Source organism: Equus asinus, unplaced genomic scaffold (genome assembly GCF_041296235.1).
Source record: "Equus asinus isolate D_3611 breed Donkey unplaced genomic scaffold, EquAss-T2T_v2 contig_800, whole genome shotgun sequence".
Classification (NCBI taxonomy): domain Eukaryota; kingdom Metazoa; phylum Chordata; class Mammalia; order Perissodactyla; family Equidae; genus Equus; species Equus asinus.
Window position 1 is genome coordinate 185,350 of NW_027225517.1, and position 19,854 is coordinate 205,203.

The 19,854-nt window shown below is 54.4% G+C and overlaps 1 protein-coding gene across 1 annotated transcript in view; it reads left to right on the forward strand.

Moving 5' to 3' along the window:
• LOC123282352 (src substrate cortactin-like) overlaps positions 1–19,854 on the forward strand; it is a 30,998-nt gene that overhangs the window by 5,443 nt on the left and 5,701 nt on the right. The window contains exons 4-11 of the mRNA XM_070503731.1: positions 370–480; positions 1,014–1,124; positions 1,692–1,718; positions 3,484–3,539; positions 7,654–7,723; positions 10,031–10,179; positions 12,845–12,934; positions 15,073–15,244. Coding sequence (XP_070359832.1) covers positions 370–480; positions 1,014–1,124; positions 1,692–1,718; positions 3,484–3,539; positions 7,654–7,723; positions 10,031–10,179; positions 12,845–12,934; positions 15,073–15,244 — 786 coding nt within the window. The remainder of the gene's footprint in view (positions 1–369; positions 481–1,013; positions 1,125–1,691; positions 1,719–3,483; positions 3,540–7,653; positions 7,724–10,030; positions 10,180–12,844; positions 12,935–15,072; positions 15,245–19,854) is intronic.

Here is a 19,854-nt window from a genome sequence, read left to right on the forward strand (position 1 = left end):
GGCACCCCTGCATGCCTCTCCTTGTGCTGGTCCATGAAGCAGAGGGACCCATTAAAAGCCGGCTGCTCGGCTCGTGCTGATCCAGAAGCTTTGTAATAAACTGTTACTCCATGCTGTCTTTTGGAATGAAGGAAAGATGCTGCAGTTATAAATCTGCTGTCTTTATAGGACTCTTCCTAGTCCTGTTATTACATATGAGCAAGACTTTTAGATATTTTCTGTATCAGTGATCTTATAGTGAGCCTAAAAGATTTTTGGTTTATATTTTTTTTAATTGAGTGTTAAAAGTACTTTCTTGAAGCCTGCTGGAATCCACAGCTTGCTCACTGGTTGTGTTGCTGGCCTGTAAACTGCTTTCCTTGTTTTTAGATTACTCCAAAGGCTTCGGTGGCAAGTACGGTATCGACAAGGACAAGGTGGATAAAAGTGCCGTCGGCTTTGAGTATCAAGGCAAAACAGAGAAGCACGAGTCCCAGACAGGTGCCTGCATCTTACCAGCTCTCCAGCCGGTGACCATTAACGGGACGGGTGGTAACCAGAGCAGCAGACAGGGACGGAGCGTAACCAGCAGCCCTTAATACGGACATCTCTCAGTTAAGCAGCCAGCTTTAAAACAGCAAAGCAGAAACACAGCTGTTACATGAGAGATCGACTCTTGCCAGTTTTTTTGGCTCTAACACCCCAGCAGTGCCGCTTGTGCTAATAGTGTCGCGTGTGTAAGTGGTGGGACTGTGGGGCTCCGGTTGCTGCTTAAGCTGCATCGCTTGGCGCTGCTTCTGTGGGGTCCCGTCTGCGTTTATTCGGAACGCTGGGATTACAGATGGGGTCAGTTTCCATACGCTGTATGAGGAGGGCCTCTTGATGAGTGTTACCTAAAGTTTTACCGAAGATCTGAGAGAGAAGGGATGAATTGAGCGAATTGTGTGTATTGACGTGCATTGAAAAACATGTTTTCTCTCTGTTGCCCGGGCTATCTGTTAATACCAGTTTGTGTCCTTTTTCTAATCCATTAGACTACGTGAAAGGGTTTGGAGGAAAATTTGGTGTGCTGACAGACAGACAAGACAAATGTGCTCTTGGCTGGGATCACCAGGAGAAATTGCAGCTGCACGAATCTCAAAAAGGTACCTTCATTTTGAATCTCCTACTTGGGATCGTTTCCCGAGTTTATTTCCCTTCCCAGGTCCGTCACTGTGCCGTGTTTTTGCCGTGTCTCTGTAGCAGTGGTGTTGTGTCTTCAGTGTGGGAGGTTGTCGTAGCCCTCCCGTGATTTGAGACAGCCCTTCAGCTAGAGGAGTGAGGAACCCCCGTCCCCTCCCATGGGAGGGCTCCCGCGAGAAGGCCCCATGTCACTGGGCTTCTGGAGCGCCGGTCACTGCCTGCAGCAGCTCTGGGAACGCTGTTTTCTGCCCTCAGGGGGCGGCCAGAGGGGCGACAGCGATCCAGTCCATGAATTGGTGCTGATAAAGCGTGCTGTAGGCTGTGGAAGGGGATGCCTCCTCTCTGCCCAGGAGTGTGTGCTTTCCACGACAGAACCATGTCCCTGGGAAAGTAGCACGTGGGGACGGGAGACCTCTGAGTGAGCCCCAGACTCACCCCGTCCTTTCAGCCAGCACAGATGGAGGTGGGGCTGGTACGCGTTGCCGTGCAGTAACCTCGTGTATAACGTGTCTCTTTCTTCACATGCGCAGAGATGCGTTCTCTTGTCTGCAGCGTGGGTACGACCTAGAAAGAAACCTCAAAGCGTGGAGTGGCTTTCCCGAATTACTTGAAATACAGTTCCTAACCCGGTCTCTGATCTTGGCTGGAGTGTTAAGAGTTTGAGTTTGCCCTCTAACCTTTGAGCCCAGTTTTGACTGTTGCTGAGCCTGCGAGCTGGCTCTGCAGCCCCTGAGCCTGGCAGAGCTTTTCCTTTCTCTAAACGATGTACTTGATTCTTGCCCATGCTCCCACGATTCTAACCGAACTGTGTTTCCTCTCTCGGTTTTCTCCACTGTTGCTTGTGGATTTCCAGGTTATAAGACTGGTTTCGGAGGCAGATTTGGTGTTCAGTCCGAGAGGCAGGACTCCTGTGCTGTGGGGTTTGATTACAAGGAGAGACTGGCCAAGCACGAGTCCCAGCAAGGCACAGTTGCTCACCAGCCCCCGCCCCCGCCTCCCCTCCAGTGCGGCCACTTCTAGCACAGACTTCCAGCCTTAGCCTTGCCAGCACCCTCTGTGCCCTCGAGGGGCACTCGGGCGTTGAAACCCAGGTGTATGCTGGAGCCATGGTCGCCTGCACTCCTCCCACCCCCATTCACTTGTTCCCTGGCACCATGGGGTTTGTGCTTGGCAAGACATGGCCGTAGTTTGCAGGGTGTGTTGCCCTAAACCCATAACGTGGCTCCGTCCTGGAGTGGGGTGTCCCTGGTCTCCCAGCAGCCTTCTGCTGGAGCTCTTGCTGTTGACTGTGACTTACCTACTGAGTAAGCCACCTGACTGCCTCTGAGACGGGGAGAACCATGTTTAGTTCAGCCAGAGGCGCGGGACACCGAGGGGCAGGGGCAGGGGCAGGGCAGCCGTGTTCTGTGTGGTCTCTGTTTCATCATGGTGGTGTTTTTTTGACCGGGGGTGGGAGGTGTTTTTCGTTTGTTTTGGTTCTTTTGACGACACCACCTACATATAACTTCCTCACACAGAGCTAAACGGTATGTACAGGAAGCTAAGAAGACACAGGAAATTTCTAGGTGTATCTGTTGGGAGTCCACACGGTGAACACATTTCTCCTTAGAGCAGTTATTTAATTGCTGTCCAAATTCGGACTTGGCCGTTAGAACCTGGACACACGAGCGGAAGACAAGGACGGTCCTCCTTGCCAGGGCAGAGCGTAGGCTCTGTCCCCTGGTTGGGAACACACGGCCGTGTTCAGGCGAGGGACGGCGGACGCAGCTGATCTGGTGCTGATCCGGCAGCCTGCGCGGAGATGGCCTTGGCTCTGCGTGGCCTTAACGCCGTGTGACGGTGTGACTGTCATGGAGATCTGTGTTGCTACGTCCTAAGAGTTGGCTGGTAGAATTTCCCCATGGAATTTTTTTTTTTCTTTTAAAAAGCAAGAAAACAGCTGCCTCGAGCCTCTGCCTAGTCCTAGTAGGGCGGGAGCGGTGCCAGGTGGAGGACTGTGCTGTTGGAGTGGCACGCTGCCCCGCGCCTGTGCTGGGCCCTCGGCTCACGGCCTGCCAGCCCACACGGCACCCTCTGTCCCTCAGGAGAGCGCGGGACGCATGCGCACACCCCTTTTCTGCTTCTCCCCCGCCTGTGTGCTGAACACCACGGGTAGAAACCAACTCAGCTTGCAAGTGAGGACCGCGTGGGGTGCGGTTCTGGTCTCTTTCTGCTCGGGGTGCGTCTTCTTGGGCTGTTTCTGGATCTGTTTGCATGCCTCTGCCCCGGGCACCTCGCTGGTCCTCAGCCTAAGTGTAAGTGTTGTGTTGTGCCACTTTGCAGACTATTCCAAAGGATTCGGCGGAAAGTACGGGGTCCAGAAGGACCGGATGGACAAGGTAAGGATTCCAGATCCAGGCCTGAGTGTCTTCTGCTGCCGTGTTCGGGAATTTAGGAGGTCCGGGAATTCGTGGAGCTCTTGGTGTGTCAGCGCACGGCTCCGTGGATGGTCTGGGGTGGGGTGTGGCTCAGGTTTTCAGAAGCACGAACGTTTAAGTCGGGCACGTGTCATCACTGATGGTGCCGATTGCTGACCTGTATGCCAGGCCTCGTCTACCGGTCACGGACATCCTCTCCGGTACCCGACATGGTCGTGCTGTGGGGGAGAGACTGTCCCTGTCCCCTTTTGCATTTGGGGGTCCCTGGCCAGGCAGGCTCAGTGCTTGGCCACAGCATAGCAGCAAGTGGCGGGGCCACCTTTGGAAGCCAGGCATTAGGCTCTGGGGCCAACACGAGACCCTTGAGGACATGTGGCTGTTTGAATCCAAAGTAGTTAGCGGTAAACCGGTTGGAAATTGAGCTCCTTGGTCACACTGTCCATGTCAGGAGCTCAGTAGGCATGCGTGGCGGCGGCGGCTCTGGGAGCGCGCGGGTCTAGAACATGTGTATCATGGTTCATGGTGGAAGGTCCACGGGACAGGGACCGTCTCGAGGCAGGTCCTGCCCACAGCACCGCCTCCCACGGGTGTCCCGGGGAACACGCTTGTTTCTCACTGGGGACTTTGTCACACGGTGTCGGATCTCTGAGAGTCAGTCTTAAGTGTATCAGACGGCCGTTTTTCTAGCGTACGGTCCAGCCATAGCAGAGTCTAGACTTAGAGCGGGTGTGGAGTTGTCCACATGAGGACACGTGTGGCTTGTATCTCCTGAGCGAAGACGGAGGCTGTCCTGCCTGGTCCTGTGCCCGGCCTGTGGTCAAGGACAGCAGGGCCAGTCCTCACGGAGTTCTGCTGCTGTCAGGCTCACAGCTGACCACACAGAGGCCGTCACCCAGGGGCTCCACCACGTGACCACGCATGGGCCCTGGGAGCATGTGGCAGGCCCAGGGCTCAGGCTGAGGGGCCAGAAGGGTCCTGGGGAAGTGAGAGGCTGGGCTCAGCTTTGACGGGTGGAGCATGCCGGGAAGATGGGCCAGGAGCCTGGAGAGCAGGGGCATAGCGTGTGTGCGGGGGTGGGGGTGACGCCGCAAAGACTGTTAGGGTCTCACTGCAGAGGAGGGCCGAGGGGTGAGGAGCTGGGAGGGACCATCTCGGGGAGCCCTGCAGACTACGTACGTCAGGTTTCGTTCTTCATCAGATGAGTCCTGAGTGGCCCTCGACGGGTTTGGCAGGCAAGTGACACAAACGGGATCTGTGTTGAGAAGACCCTGGTCACAGTGTGGAAGTGGATTGCGGAGAAGCAGCGAGGCTGTGGCCCCAGTTAGGAGGTGGCTTCAGTGGTGTGAGCAGGGTGCGGTGCTGGCTCGGGCAGGGGCTCGTGGCAGAGGGAGAGCGGCACTGACCTCAGCGAGGTGGGAGGTAAAGCACCTGGCTTCAAGGGCTGGGGGGGCAGGCAGGACTGCCCCAGGTGGACGGTGGGCCTCTGCTGAGCTGGGGCGCCTGGGAGGAGCAGGGGTGGGTAGCTGAGTCGGCTGTGGGTGTGTCCGGGGTGGGCTACCCAGCAGGGCAGGTGGACGAGAGTGCGGCTGGACCAGAGGCAGATGGCCACTGCACAGATGTGGACGGAGCCGGGGTCAAGTCGGAGGCCAGGAGAGCCTGCAGAGTGGTGAGCGGGGCCCAGGGACACACCTGGGGATGGCAGCAGTCAGGCTGGTAGAGGAGACTGGGAAGTGCACCCAGCAAGGTGGGGGGAGCCCACAGGGTCTGGTGGTGCTGGTCTGAGGGTAGAGAGCTTTGGGGCGGGGGGGGTCACCTGTGCCCAGCAGTGCTGCTGGTGGGGGTCACGTCTGGGCGAGTAACGTGGTAGCCCCGGGAGTCCTGGTGAGGGCATTGTTGTGGGTGTTGGGGGGCAGGTTGGGGGAAGCTGGCCTGCGGGGACCTGCACCGTGTGGGGAGGGTCAGTCGTAGAGTCGGCAAGCTTGGGCCCGCTCCGCCCACTGTGGTCCTGTGAGCTGGGCAGCGGTCAGCCGAGGGGATGGTTCTGTTTAAGATGGAAGAGACCAGAACATGTAGGGGAGCCCAGGCCGTAGACAGGCATGTGGAGGGAGACCGTGAGGTGGTGCTGGTGGAGAATGTGGGGTCACTGAGACGCAGCCGTGGACGGTAGAGCCTGATGAGGGGGCCTGCGACCGAGGCAGGGTGGTGGCTTGGCGCAGAGGTTGGGTGAGCCTGTGTCTGACGGTGACTGTGGTTCCTGTTGGTGGTGTGACGGCGTCCACGTTGTACAGTTGGCGGCCTGAGGCTTAGGAAGGTGAGGGAGCTGTGCGGGGTCCCAGTGAGCTGCGTGTGGAGGGATTCGGGTGTGAAGTCCCTATAGGAGATGGAAACGGGTTGAGGGGTGTCCAGCAGGTGGGACCTGGGAGAGGTCGTGACCTTGAGTTGCCAGGCTGGACCGAGGGGAGGGAGGAGCAGGCGCCGCGTAGAGGAGGGCGGTGAGAGGGAGAAGCTTCTAGTCGGCAAGCGGGTCTTGGTGATGGGGGTGTGCTGTGGAGGAGGTGGGGCGCGGTGTGGTGGGGACGCTGCAAGCGAGAACGAGAGGTTGGGGGCCGTGTTTGCTGGAAGCCCCCAGGTGACGGCAGAGAACTGGCTCTGGGCAGCATGCTGGAGAACTGGCTGGGCCGGGCAGATGGGGGCGACAGGAGGGGCCCATGGGGAGGGTGCTGACGCCTCTGCCCCTGAAGCCACAGGGCAGGCAGGAGCCTGATGGGACAGCCGGAGGGCAGCCGGGGGGCAGGGCAGGGAGTGAGTGTGAGAAGAGATTGTTCTGGAGAGAGGTGGCAGAGGCCCGGTCTGGTGGGCCGGTGGTCTGGGAAGGGAGAGTGCTTGGTCAGGGCAGCTGAGCGGTTGCACTCGGAGAGGGGGGCAGGGGGGCCAGGGTGGCCCGGGCGCCGGGCTCTCAGGCTGGCTGTGGCTGGGCATGGCAGACGGGTGGGCGGACAGCCGTGCTCTGGCCGAGCGGGGTGGCTGTGGAGGGAGAACGGGGCTTTGGGGGAGGGTGGGGGCCTGGCCCGTGTGTGCGACACTCAGCGCAGGGGTCAGCCTGTGCCTGGACGGGAGGGAGCTGCCACTCACAGTCATCCTCAGATAGTGCCCGCTAACTTCAGGTCCACGTCCTCGGGGCCCTGCTCCCCTGATTTGTGTCAGGAAGGCCGTGACTGTCCCACGCCCCAGGTGTGTCACTGGGAAGTGGTTGCTCACGAAGAAACCGAGGATGGCCCGTGGTTCCCAGAGCCTGTCTGCATCAGTGTCTGCATCAGCATCAGCCTTGAAGGAGCAGCTGTCGCTCAAAGTGTCGTCTGACAGAATTGGGCCCCCGCACTCACGCTTGTGGGGGATGTGGACGGTCAGGCCAGGCGAGGCTTGCGGCACTGTGTCCCCTCCCGGGGCGAGGGCTAGAGCAGAACCCGCACCTGGTTTCTGATTGCGCAGGTGGAGATATGCTTTTGGGTTTTTTCCTACTCTTTTTTGTGGGGCAGTTTTAGCCAATTTGAGAGGATGGTACAGAGATTTCCCATATGCCCCCCGCCCCCACCACGCACAGCCTCCGCCACCATCAGCATCCTCCGCCAGCTGGGACGTTGGGTACAGTCCGCGAGCCTACGCTGACAGGTCGTCGTCACCAGAGTCCATGGTTGACTTTAGCGTCCACTCTTGGTGCTGGACGTTCTGTGGCTTTGCACACGTGCGTAAGGACATGTGTCCCCCTTGCACTGCCCTACAGAGTATTTTCACTGCCCTAGAAATCCTCTGTGCTCCGCCTGTCCATCCCTCCTCACATGTGTACTTTTTCTTCTCACGCTGACCCGTGTCATCACCAGCAAGTGTGTGTCGTAACCCTTCTCATGCCTCAGTTAACTTGCAGAACAGAGAAGGAGATACGAAAGCTTTGGGCTCCCCGGTGGGCTCTTTGGGAAGGTCGAGGGCAGGCTTTGCCGTCTGGGTGAGGTGGCAGCCGTCACGGGGTGTGAGGAGCAGAGAACAGTGCCTTCCTGATGTTCCTTTCCTGTCTCGATAGAATGCTTCAACCTTTGAGGATGTCGCGAAGGTGGCCTCCACGTATCAGAAGACTGTCCCTGTCGAAGCAGGTGAGTCCTGGCGGACCCCTTACCGGCACTGTGGTTTTTCCAGGAGGAAATTCCACGCTCTTTGGTTGTCCCAGGAAAATGCTCAGGGCAAAGGGTAGTTGGGGGGCTGGCCCAGTAGCACAGCGCTTGAGTTCGCATGTTCTGCTTCGGCAGCCCGGGGTTTGCTGGTTCGGATCCCGGGTGCAGACATGGCACCACTTGGCAAGCCATTGTGTGGCAGGCGTCCCACATATACAGTGGAGGAAGATGGGCACGGATGTGCGCTCAGGGCCAGTCTTCCTCAGCAAAACGAGGAGGATTGGTGGCCGATGTTAGCTCAGGGCTAATCTTCCTCCAAAAAAAAGGGTAGTTGGCAGATTGTGCACCGGGAGCAGATGGAGCATGAGTGGAGAGATGGAGCTGAACGGGGCGATGGAGCTGAATGGGGAGCAGAGTCGTTCCTGTGTATTTTCAGGAAAGAAATTGACTTCCCTTTTGAGGGAAGATCCTCTTTGTTCCTGCAGAGGGTCAGAGGCAGCTTTCCCACACAGCGTGTTGTGCTCTCCGGCCGTGGGGATCTGCTTTGGTGGGTGCCTCCCAAAGTAGAGCTGGGTTAACTGCACGTGTGTGAGGGCCCTTCTCGCTGCTGGAACCACGTTCTGGGAGGGTCCTGTGGCACCTGCTGCTCAGACACGCTCGCTGGTGCCCCTGGACGCGGTCGGCCCTGGCTGTGACCCGAGGGATGTGTTGTAGCGCCTGTGTGCGAGCTGGAGTAGGCGTTCTCTCCTTCGCTCCTTGTCCTCCTTGGGCCTGGTCCAGGCTGCCGCAGTCTGTCCTTTCAGGTGATTGCTCGTGTGAGGGCCTCTTCTAGTCTAGCTGTCTGCAGGGCACACGTTCGGTCATGTGGGCCACGCACTTAAGGAGAGCATTGTTTAGTCAGGAAAATATACGTGCTAGAAGGGAGTGCGTTACAAATAGGACGCAGAGAGTCACCGTCGGTTCACTGTGGACGCCCTGGGCCTGCAGTTCTCGGACTTGGTGCTCCAAGCAGACTTTGACCTCGTAGGAGTTATCGAGGGCCCCAAAGAACTATGTGGGTTACGTCTACTGATCTTTACTTATTGGAAACTAAAACAGAGAAGTTAACATTTTATAATTCATTTAAAAATAATAAAGCCATTACATATCAGCATAATACTTTTATGAAAAAATAACATTTTCAAAACTAAAAAGCAGAAGGGTGGTGTTTTGTTTCTGTCAGTCCCTGTGGTATAAGACAGCCGACTTCTCCCAGCTGCTTCTGCGTCTATGCTAAGTCCTGTTGATGGAGAAAGTCTGGGCTCGCCCAGATCTGCAGCGGAGAGGGAAGGCCGTGTGAGGTCGTCGTGGATGCTCTTTGATGTGACACTCAGAACAGGCTGTGGTTTAGTGGTTTTCTTGAGGCTTGTTCTTCCTTGCACAGCATGATTTTGTAACATGATGCATCGGTCGTTGGAAAATATCGGATCACTGAGTTACGGAGACCCCCCCGCCCCGATGTTGCCGTGTCGTTCTGTAATACCAAAAAAAATCGTGTTTGTGAATACTGTCATCAGTGCTAGCACAGAGTCTTTAAGTAAAACGGGGAAATTGTCATGTGCACGGGAGCAGATACAGGTTTTCCAAAATTCTGATTTTGCTTGAAAGCTTATGTTTTCCCATTGACAACAAATGGTGCGGTTGTTCTTGACGCGATAGGCTTGGTTCGTTTATTTTGGAGGAAATGCGTGCTGAGTACCCAGTGTGCTTAACTACAGCCAGTCAGTTATTTCAGGGACAAATCATGCTCCGTGAGAAGTCAGTTCAACCTGCGACGCAGACAGTCGCACAAGTGTCCTTCCTCGAGACAGCCGCTGAGCTTGGTGTGTGGCAGTGGTGCTGTCTGTGTCCCTCCCGTTTGTCGCACAGAACATTAAAGACGTATGCTCAAGGGTTGAGATTTACTAAAAATTAGTATTTTTTACTGCTTTATCAAGGGCGTCCTGAGGGAAAATTGGCTACTCCCCCCGCCGAGTATATGGTGGTAAAGAATACAATGATGTTTGGAATTTAAACTATTCCATGGCTTATGATGTTCATTGGTCCTGCCGAAAGTGTGCAATGGGCAGAAGGCACGGAGGCCAGTTCATGGGGGGGCGGGCTGAGGTGGCGGCTGGGGGACATCTCCCTTCCATGGCGGGCGGGACCGACGGGTTCCCCCGGGAGAGGTCACGCTGGCATGGGGCGGTGGTCCGGGGAGATGGTAGTTGTGTTCTGACATCACACTTAAATCTCTGCTTCCATCTGCAGTGAACAGCAAAACAAGCAACATCAGAGCTAACTTCGAAAACCTCGCGAAGGAGAAAGAGCAGGAGGACAGGCGGAAGGCGGAAGCGGAGAGGGCGCAGAGCGTGGCGAAGGAAAGGCAGGAGCAGGAGGAACCCCGGAGACAGCTGGACGTGAGTGAGGACCGGCCGCCGCGCTCTCCTGCGCGGCGCGAGGGGACTGGGAACTCTTGGGCCCGTGGGTTTGGTTTACTCCTTCCCCGGTGGTCCAGAAGGTTTTCAATAGAGAACATGTGGAACTCCCGTTGGGCTGTCCTCTGAGGGACTTTAGCTTTCAGCTGCCCGTAGAATCGGGTCTTTTGACCACCAGATTCTAGACAGTCGCCCTTGCTGGCTCAGAGCCCGGTAGCCCTCGAGCCTGGTCTCCCTCTGTCCTGCTGTCAGCCCGCGTGCCCTCCGCTGAGCTCCAGTCCAGATGGTCTCCTAGCGTCTCTGTTCCCACCCGTCACACTCTGGGACGCGCCCTTCCCAGGTAGGAGCTTGAGAATACAGAGGAATCCCCTGTGAGGAAGCGGATCTGCTCTTGCAGCTCTCGCTTCTGCAGCCTGGGTCTGCTGCCCTTTCCTGTGAGTGTTTGTAGTGTTTCCCACCAGAGAAGGTAGGAGCGGGAGCCTGGGAGGTGAGCAGGAGGGGTGGGCTCCTCCTTCCTCAACCTGTCCTAGGTGGGCTGGTGTCTGAAGGCTCAGGTCCCTACGTTCTCGCCTACCAACTGGGCGACCCTTGACAGATGAGCTCGCTGTTCTGTGCCTCATGTTCTGGTCCGTGAAATGGGGGTGGAGACACTCATCATGACTCTTTTTGGGGTAGTTAACGAGGTAGAGTCTGAAGTCATGCATGCAACATTGATAAACCATAAAGGTGTGTTTAACTCTGTGGACGTTCTGCCCCAAATCATGGGGGGGAATGTCGAGAACGTGGATAATCAAGGAAATTAACATGCAATAGACAGAAAATGCCGACGCGGAGGACGTGAGTTAAATAAGCCCTGCTGTCTTACCACGTGCGGCGAAGTCGGAATAAGAGTAAGTTTGACGGTTACCATTTACTATTCCTTAATTGCTGGAAAACTTTTAGACATGTCTCCTTCAAGTTTTTAGTAAGCTGCTTGTAAGTTAGCTTTCTTTCATTGCAGAACACACACTCACAGACTACGAGGCATTTTTTCCTGCTCTCTTGGTCTTCTTTTCAAACTGCCCTCCTCATTTTTTGCCTTAGAAGTTTGACCCCTGCCATCTAAGTCGCCTCAGCATCCACAAGATGCAGAAGGGATGGGCTGCTTGAGAAGAAGAAAACTTTTGATCATCGTCACCTAACCTCTCTCCTTTTGAGGGTCTCCTGCTGTCCCTTCGGGTATGTTGTCCTTCTCTGTCCCCAGCCCCTGCCACCCATCTGCTCTCTTCCTCCTCCCCAGTGAGAGCGAGTCTCCGTCGGCACAGTACTGCTCCCAGCAGAACCCCCTGGGCTGTGGAAGGGCGCTGGAGCACTCGGCTCCCCGACAGCACATGTCTTCTGAGTGCTCCCTCCTGGCAGGCGAGGAGAGTTTGATGTGGGTCACGTACGCCTGACTCTCAGATCCTGGAAGCCCGCCTCTGGGAAGGAGTCTGCCTGTACCCTGCCACCTTTGAGAGGGGCTGTCCTAGAGCCCGTGGCCTGGAGACATGTTTCTAGAAGTGATTCATAGACGAATCCGTGGCCCTGTGCCTCTGCAGGCCCCGGTCTCTCTGCAAGCCCACCCTCAGCCCGGCCGCCCAGCCCAGGCACAGCCCCTTCGAGGAGGCGCTCTCCTGCCTCAAGTACTTGTGGGTGGGTCCAAGTGACTTGTGGTGCTGGGACTCTCCTGGGGGGTGGGGAGGAGAGGGCTCAGATTCTGCTTCTGCCCCTCGCCGGCATGCGTCCCTGGGTGTGTGACTTACCCTCTCCGGGAGCTCAGTCTCCTCGTCTGAAACCTGGAGAAAAATCCAGCCTTCCAGCTGGCAGAACTCGTTCCTGTAGCTGCTGGATCAAATGACCACAAGTTTAGTGGCTTAAAACAACACTCGTTTCCTGTCTATAGTGCTAGAGGGCAGAAGTCCTAACAGGTCAGCAGGGCTGCGTCCGTTCTGGAGGCTGGAGAGGACGACGTTCCCTGGCCTTCTCCAGTTTCTGGAGCCGTCCGCGTTGCACCCTCTGCTTTCGTCACCACACCTCCTGCTCTCTCTCTCACATGGCTGTCTCCTTCTTGTAAGACCCTGTGATGACATGGGCCAACCCAGATAATCCCGGATTGTCTCCCATCTCAGATGCCTAACTTCATCGCATCTGCAGTCCCTTCTGCCCTGTGAGGTCACATGTTCACAGCATCTGGGGCCTGGGATGTCAGCTTGTTTGGGGGCCGTATTCTGTCCATGACAGTCCTCGCTCTGAGCCCCAAAGATTCATTTCCGTACTACGTGCAGAATACATTCTGCCCATTTTAAAAGTCTGAGTTGGGTTTGGGTGGGACGGGGGTTGTAGCTTGGTAGTGGTACTGTTGCCTTGCCGACTGCACAGTGAGTAAATCCTGTGGCTTATGTGGTGGCAGCAGGAGTATTACGGGCCACCGAGGTCCTAGTTCATGAGAATACTTGACTGACTGCGTGACCTTCACTTCAGAGCAAACTTCCCTTAAGACCTGCTGGTGTTCGGTCTCCGTGCTTGGTACTCTCTGCTCTTTCTGCTGGAGCCGTGTTGCCGCGGGGGCGGCCTGGTGACCCAGAGTGTCCTAGGCGTGTTCTGAGTGCTGCGTGTCTGTCGATCACAGGAGCAGGCCAGAGCCCGGAAGCAGACCCCGCCCGCGTCCCCTGCTCCTCAGCCGGCACAGAAGAGGCCGCCTTCGAGCCCCGTCTATGAGGTGGGTCTTCCGTTGTTTGTGAGTGAGTCTCTGGCTTCTTGAAGCCATCCCTCCTGGGGCAGTGCCGCCACCGCAGACGGCGTGGGCTCCCTCCTCAGCTCTGCTAGGTGCCCATCCACAGAGGGCGGCTTGGCGAGCAGCCTCCTGGTGCTGGGGGACGCTCCCGGGCACACGGCCTGCTTCTCACCTTGTCGGCCGTCCTCACTGGGCTCCTGGACGAGGCCCCCTTCCTCAGCCAGCCCGCAGCCCCCCAGTGGGGTCTCCGAACACTGAGTGGATGGCTTCTGGTCTGGAGCTCACGTGGTCATGCTGCATTTGCGCTGACACTGCTCTTCTAGAATCCGCATCCTGCGGCACCCAGCTGCCGCTCCCGCGTGGCCTCGCTTCACTGGAGCCCTCTGCAGCTCTCCCCTCCCTCAGCCCCTCTTGAACGTGTCTGCTCCAGAGCCTCTGTCCTTGGCCCTTTCTCCTCAGTTGTGTCGTCAGTGCCTTGTGCCTGCCTGTGTCCCCAGGGCCTGCTAACACGGATCCCCATGCTCTCTCCTGATCTGAGTTACTGAGCTGCCCGCCTCAGCTCTCATTCGCTCCGTCACGGGGTCTCCGCACCTCCCTCTCTCGGGAGTACCCCTGCCACCACCGTCCATGACCATACCCGGCTGAGCCCCGAATTCCATCCCTTCTCTGGCCCTGCGGCCACTGTCCTGGTTCCCACACCTGTCTTCTCTCCCTGGACATTAGCCCTCAAAGATCATTGAGTCGCAGGGGATGAGAACTAACTCATATCAGCTGAGGCATAAAGGGACGAGGATGCGGGGAGAGCTGTGGGCCGGGGCAGCAGGCCTGGCCTCAGGTCCACAGTCTCATCACCACCAGGGTCATCTCCTTGTGTTGCTGTTCCCTCTGTGTGGCGGCCGTGTCCTTCTGGACTTCTGGACGGGTGTGTTGGATGTGGCCTTATAATTCGTAATCCAATGGAAAACGGGGACCTTGAGCCACCCCCCCATCATGTTCCACTACTGGCCCGTCACTGAGCAGTTGGTTCTTGAGAAGGCCAAGATGGCATGCTGTCCCTGGCAGGGATGGGAGGTGGGTCCTAGATCAGCAGCCCTGCTGGAACCCTGTGATGGGTGGGGCAGAGGTGGCGTTGCTGGAAGATAGGAGACTAGGGTGCTGCCAGTGTGGGATGCCCGCCGTAGTGCCCACCTGCTCACGGTGCCCCCACATGACTAAGCTGAGGGTGCGGGCAGCCAGCTCGTGCCCCCACACCATGGCCTGGCCTTTAATTCTCCAGTCCGTTCCCTTTGAATCCAGGGGGACCTTGCCAAAAGGAGCCTCTGGCTCTGTCCCTCCCTCTTTAACCCTTGAGTGACTCCTGGTACCTGGCCTGGAGATGGAGTGCCCTCTCTGTGGCCTTCATAGCACCTCTCCCAGGCAGCATGCACTGTGCTGCTCACCCTCCATCGAGAGCTGGTGCCTGAACGCCTGCCCTTCCTGGAGCTTCTCCCCATGCCCCGCTGCCTCTGGCTCCCGAGGGCGCCTTCAGGAGGACCCTCGTTGGAAACACTGATGAAAGCCACCGTTGATGATCAGGAGTTCAGGACTTGGGTTCGAGCTTGGAAGTCCCGGTGCTTGTGACCAGGGAGTTGGTGATTTCCTCCTGCACGTGACCTGGTGCTCACTCCCTCCCGCCCCTCCGCCAGAGGACTTGGTTAGGACAGAACCCGGCCGTCCGCGGCCTTGCCAGCTCTGGCCGTGTGATGGGGTGACATTGTGAAGCTGCTGGGTGGCCCTCGGAGGGCTGGGACCTGAAAAAGAAACAGGCCAGACCTGCCCCAGGCGACAGCCTGAGAAGCGCTCAGCTCGTGACAGCCGTGCGGGTTCCAGTTCCTGCAGGATTTGCGGGCGCTGGGGGGCGGTGAGGATGGGGGTTATTCAGGAAGAAGTGCCACGTGGTCCCTCTGAACACACTTAGCACGGTTAGAATCGAAGCCGTCTGCACACGTCGGCAGGTGTTGCCTCCTCTTCTCCGTGTCCATTTGCTCGGTCTCAGCTGGACCGAGAAGTGGTCCGTGTGTTTCCCTTGGCCGTGGCAGCGACCCGCCTGGCCCGTGTGAACTGTCTCCCTGGCTCTTCCCCAGGATGCGGCTTCGTTCAAGGCCGAGCCGAGCTACAGAGGCCCCGTGAGCGAGCCGGAACCCATGTACAGCACCAAGGCCGCCTACTACCAGGACGCCCATAGCCAGCAGGGTCTGGCCTACGCCCCAGAGGCCGTCTATGAAAGCACGGAGGCCCAGGGCCACTATCCTGCAGGTACGGGGGGGGCCCCTGTGGTGTTCCCCGGGCAGAGGGTGCCCCTGTTAAGTTGCCCTGTGAAAGTCGCCTTCTCCGATGAGTGATCTGCCCCCCGCTGTGTGGTGCCTTCTGACCTGTCGTCTTAAGCGATTTCTCGCTAAATGTGTATTTCCCATGGGTTTCATCATATATTTCCAATTTCCTAATGAAATTTAGTGGACAAATAGGATGGATTTCACAGAGAAAATATTTTTACACACCACCTTTATTAGAACACCTGTGTTTTGTAAATCCAATCTGTTTTAGGGGGTGGAAGACTAGAGGTTGACCCCTTTGGAACTTTGTCCTTGGCGGATGAGAGTTACAAAGCTTAGAGTCACACTGAACTTGTTAGTCCGGGTGTGTTGGCGTTGGGACCAGGGTGTAGAGCCTTTCCTTCGGGAGCTGAGTGAGGGTGTCATGGCAGGTGAAGGAGGAAAGCGGCACCTAGGAAAGTGGAGGGTACGTGGGTTCCGGGGGCCTCTGGGCTGTCTTGGTGCCGTTTTACTTGCTCGTAACAGGTGCCTCTGTGGTGCTTTCAGGTAGACCGAGTGGGTGCACACTTACACTCTCGTGATGGGTCTGCAGCACTGAGCTAGGAGATGAGTAATGACAAGCTTAATGCGCTTCTTGGCTTAGTCAGTCCTTCTGAAAGATTGATTAGCCAAACATTTGGGTTTCCTTTTTAACAACTAATTTGCGCTATGCAGGGCTATAATGCTCCTTCTCTGTTGGGTTAGAGAATCATTAAGTTTTTTGTCCTCTGAATCTTATAAATTACCAAGTTCGTTTAAGTCAAATTTTATTACCACAAGCTTAGAAGGATTGGCCAAATTATGTTTTACTGGGATTTTCATGTATTTATCTTTTCAGTAGTTTTGTTTGGTTTTGTAACTGTGTTTGTTTTCATGTAATTTGGGGTACTTTACACTGAAGTGTGTGTCAGATACTGCACATTTGATAAGGTGGTTTTTGAGAGAATGGGCTCAGGGGCCCTTGCAGGGAAGGGACAGGAGTGTGTGCAGTCCAGTCTGGAGCAGCGGAGGCCGTCGCAGCGGCGGAGGAGCCGGTCGCTCAGTGGTTTGTTTCCAGCCACTGCTCAGTGTTGTAGCCTGGAAATGCCTCGCCGGGTGGAGAAGGCGGTGACGTCAGCGGTCCCTGAGCCCAGCGTTTCAGAAACGCAGGAACCACTGAGTGAACACTTTCAGGACCCTTCCGATTCCTGGTGCCTGTCTCATGTTTCGTGGCTAATAGTGTGACCAGAGAGGCGTGTGCTTAACTAAATGCATTTGTCTTCCTGGCACGTTATGTCGGCACGTAATGCTGTACTTATAAAAGATTTAGCTGTAGCATACATCAGAGAATTTCCCCAAGCGTAAGTGTGCACCTCAGTGACTTTTTCACTAAGTGAACACACTCTCGTAACTACCGCCTACATTAAGGAGTGAAACATGGCCAAGCTTCCCAGAAGCCCCCTCGTCCCCACTCCCAGGAACTGTCCCCCAAAGCCGGTGGTGGTCTTGGCTTTCCACCATTGATGTCTTTCCCGTGTGCTTGACTGTCTAAGTGAAATAAAGTTATACGTACATTTGGTTTCTTGGTTCTTTCATTCAGTAGTATCCTTGTGGGATCCACTCGCGTTGTCTCGTAGCTTTGTTCTTTCTTGTCTGCTGCCCAGGAAGCCAGTCTCTGAATTTACCGTCATTTATTCTTTCTGCCATTCTTGGGTATTCTGGATGTTCCTAGTTCAGACGAACGCCGCCCTGCGTATTCGTGCTTGTTTCTGTGGTGCAGGTGTGTATGCGTTTCTGTTGGTGTTCACAGGAGTGGCACTGCAGAGGGCCAGGGTCTGTGTCTGTCCAGCCTGGGTAGACACTGCCCAAAGTGGCGGTGCTGCCGCTGGCCGTGTGTGAGCCATCCGCCGTTCCCCAGCGCTTGGTGTCGTCAGCTCGTTCGTTGCGGCTGTCCGGTGGGCGCCGAGTGGAGGAGGCTCAGTGTGCTGTGGGCTGGCCGCTGCCCGGTGGCGCGCAGAAGCAGCCTCCTTGTGTGTGTCTGTTGGCGGTTTCGAGATCCTCTCTCGTGACTGCTTGTCCTTTGCCCGTTATTCGATTGGGTTTTCTGTGTTGTTTCTTACTGAGTTGAAGGAGTTCTTTTCATATGTTCTGGGTACAAGTTATATATTCTGAGTATGTGTGTGTGGCAGGTTTTTTTACATTCTTGTGTATGTTTGCCCTTTCGCTCTCGGTGGTGTCTTGATAAGCAGAAGTTTTAATTGTAATCTAGCCCGATGGATCAATCTTTTCAGTAATATTGAATGCTCTTTGTGTTCACTGGAAGATAGTATCACAAAGATCATGAAGATATTATCCTGTAAAAGCTTTATGATTTTATCTTTCACATTTAGACCTGTAATCCATCTGAAAGTGATTTTTGTTTGTGGTGTGAGATAACGGCCAAGGTTCCCTTTTTTCCTTAAGTGTATGCTATACAGTTGACCGAGAATAATTTATTAAACAGACCCTCCTCTCCCCAGTGCACTACAGTGTCGTCTGTGTCATCAGTCAAGTGACCGTAAATATACGGGCCTGGATCTAGACTCCGCTCTGCCCCGTTGGTCTTTCTGTCGTCTTTGCACAAGCAGCACGCTGTGTAAATTGCTGTAGATTTAGCCTGTCCTGGCATCTGGTAATTTGAGTCCCCCAGCCTCGTTCTTGTGCAAGGCTAGCTGGGCTAATCTTCACCCTTTACATCCTCAGTTAAAATGTAGAGTCTGCGTGGCCGCCTCTCCCCGGAAAACGTGCTCTGATTTTCACTGAGATTGCGTTTCATCTGTAGACTAGCGTGGGGAGAAATGACAGCTTCTTACTATTGGTCTTACAGGGGCCCACCCGGTGTGCGGCGGTTAAGTTTGCGCTCTGCTTTGGCGGCCCAGGGTTTGCAGGTTTGGATCCCGGCTGTGGACCTGCGCACCACTTATCAAGCCGTGCTGTGGCAGGCGTCCCACGTATAAAGTGGAGGAAGATGGGCATGGACGTTAGCTCAGGGCCAGTCTTCCTCAGCCAAAAGAGGAGGATTGGCAGCAGATGTTAGCTCAGGGCTAGTCTTCCTTGGAGGGAAAAAACATGGGTTTTAAAATCCATGAACACAATATAGCCTTCTATTTATTTAGCTCTTCTTTAATTTGTCTTAATACTATACAGTTTTCTGTATATATATCGTCTACATGTTTAATTACATTTATTCATAGATATTTCACATTTCTTATTTTATTATAAATTATATTATGTAATTGTTTATTACTGTTATATAGTGATAGAATTGATTTTTGCGTATTCACTTGCTAAATCCATTTATTTCTAATAGTAATTCTTCTTGTATTTTCTAGGTGTTCACAACTATGTCTGCAAGAGACAGTTTCTTTTCTTTTTTGTTTCCAAGTGCTGTACTCGTTTTTCTTTTTCTTGCCTTGCTGGCCTGGCTGGGACCTCCAGCACAGTGCTGAGTAGAAGTGGTGAGGGTAGGGATCCTCGTCTCCCTCCCAGTGTCAGAGGGAAGGCTTTCGGTATCTCACTGTTATATCTGATGTTGGCTGTAGCTTTTCCATAAATATTTTTATCAAAATATCCAAATTCTCCTCTATTAGTTTGCTAAGTGTTTTTTTAAATCATGAATTAAATTATTAAATTTTCTTAAGTGCATTTTCTGCATCTTTTGAGACAGTCCAGTTTTTTTCCTTTTATGTGGTGATTTACCTTTTAGTTTGCAGTTCTAGAAGAATCCCAACCTGACCTTGATGTATTCTGCTTTCCCCGGATTTTGTTTGTTAATATTTTAAGATTGTTGCGTCTGTGTTCGTGAGAGCTTGGTCTGTAACTTTGCTGTCTTGTGTTGTCCTTGTTAGGTTTGGCTCGTGCTCGTCTCCTAACACAAGGTGGAAAGCGTTCCTTGTTGATTCCCGGAAGAGCCCCTGTGAGACTGGTGTTTTCTTCCTTGCAGTTTTGGAAGAATTGACCAGCAAAACCAGCTGGTGTAAGGTTTTCTTTGTGAGAAGGCTTTTAGTTTCAGATTCAGTTATTCATGTGGAAATAGGATTTTTCTGATTTTATATTTCTTCTTGTGTCTGGGTAAGATGCTCTTTTTTCCTAGGAATTTGTTCAGGCCACCCAAACTTTCCAATTATTAAGTGTAATATGGTTCATAATATCCTTATTTGGTGCAAGATCTCTTGTAATATCCCCTTTTAAAAATTCTTGATATTGGTAATTTTTCCTTTTCTCTTTTTCTTCATCGGTCTTGCCTAGAGTCTTATGAATTGTAGTAGCCCTTTCAAAGGACAGCTTTTGGCTTTATTGATTTTTTTCTGTTTACTATTTGTTCTCTATTTTGTTAATTTATGCTTTTTTCCTTCCATTTGCTTTGTGTTCTGTTTGCTGTTCTTTTTTCTAGTTTCTTGAGATAGATGCTTAACTGATTTTGGCTCTTTCGTCTTTTCCAGTCTATGTATGTGAGGCTCCAGCTGGCCCTGTAAGTGCACCTTTAGCTGCATCCCGCCAGTTTTGAAAGCCAGATTTTCATTATCTCTTGTGTGA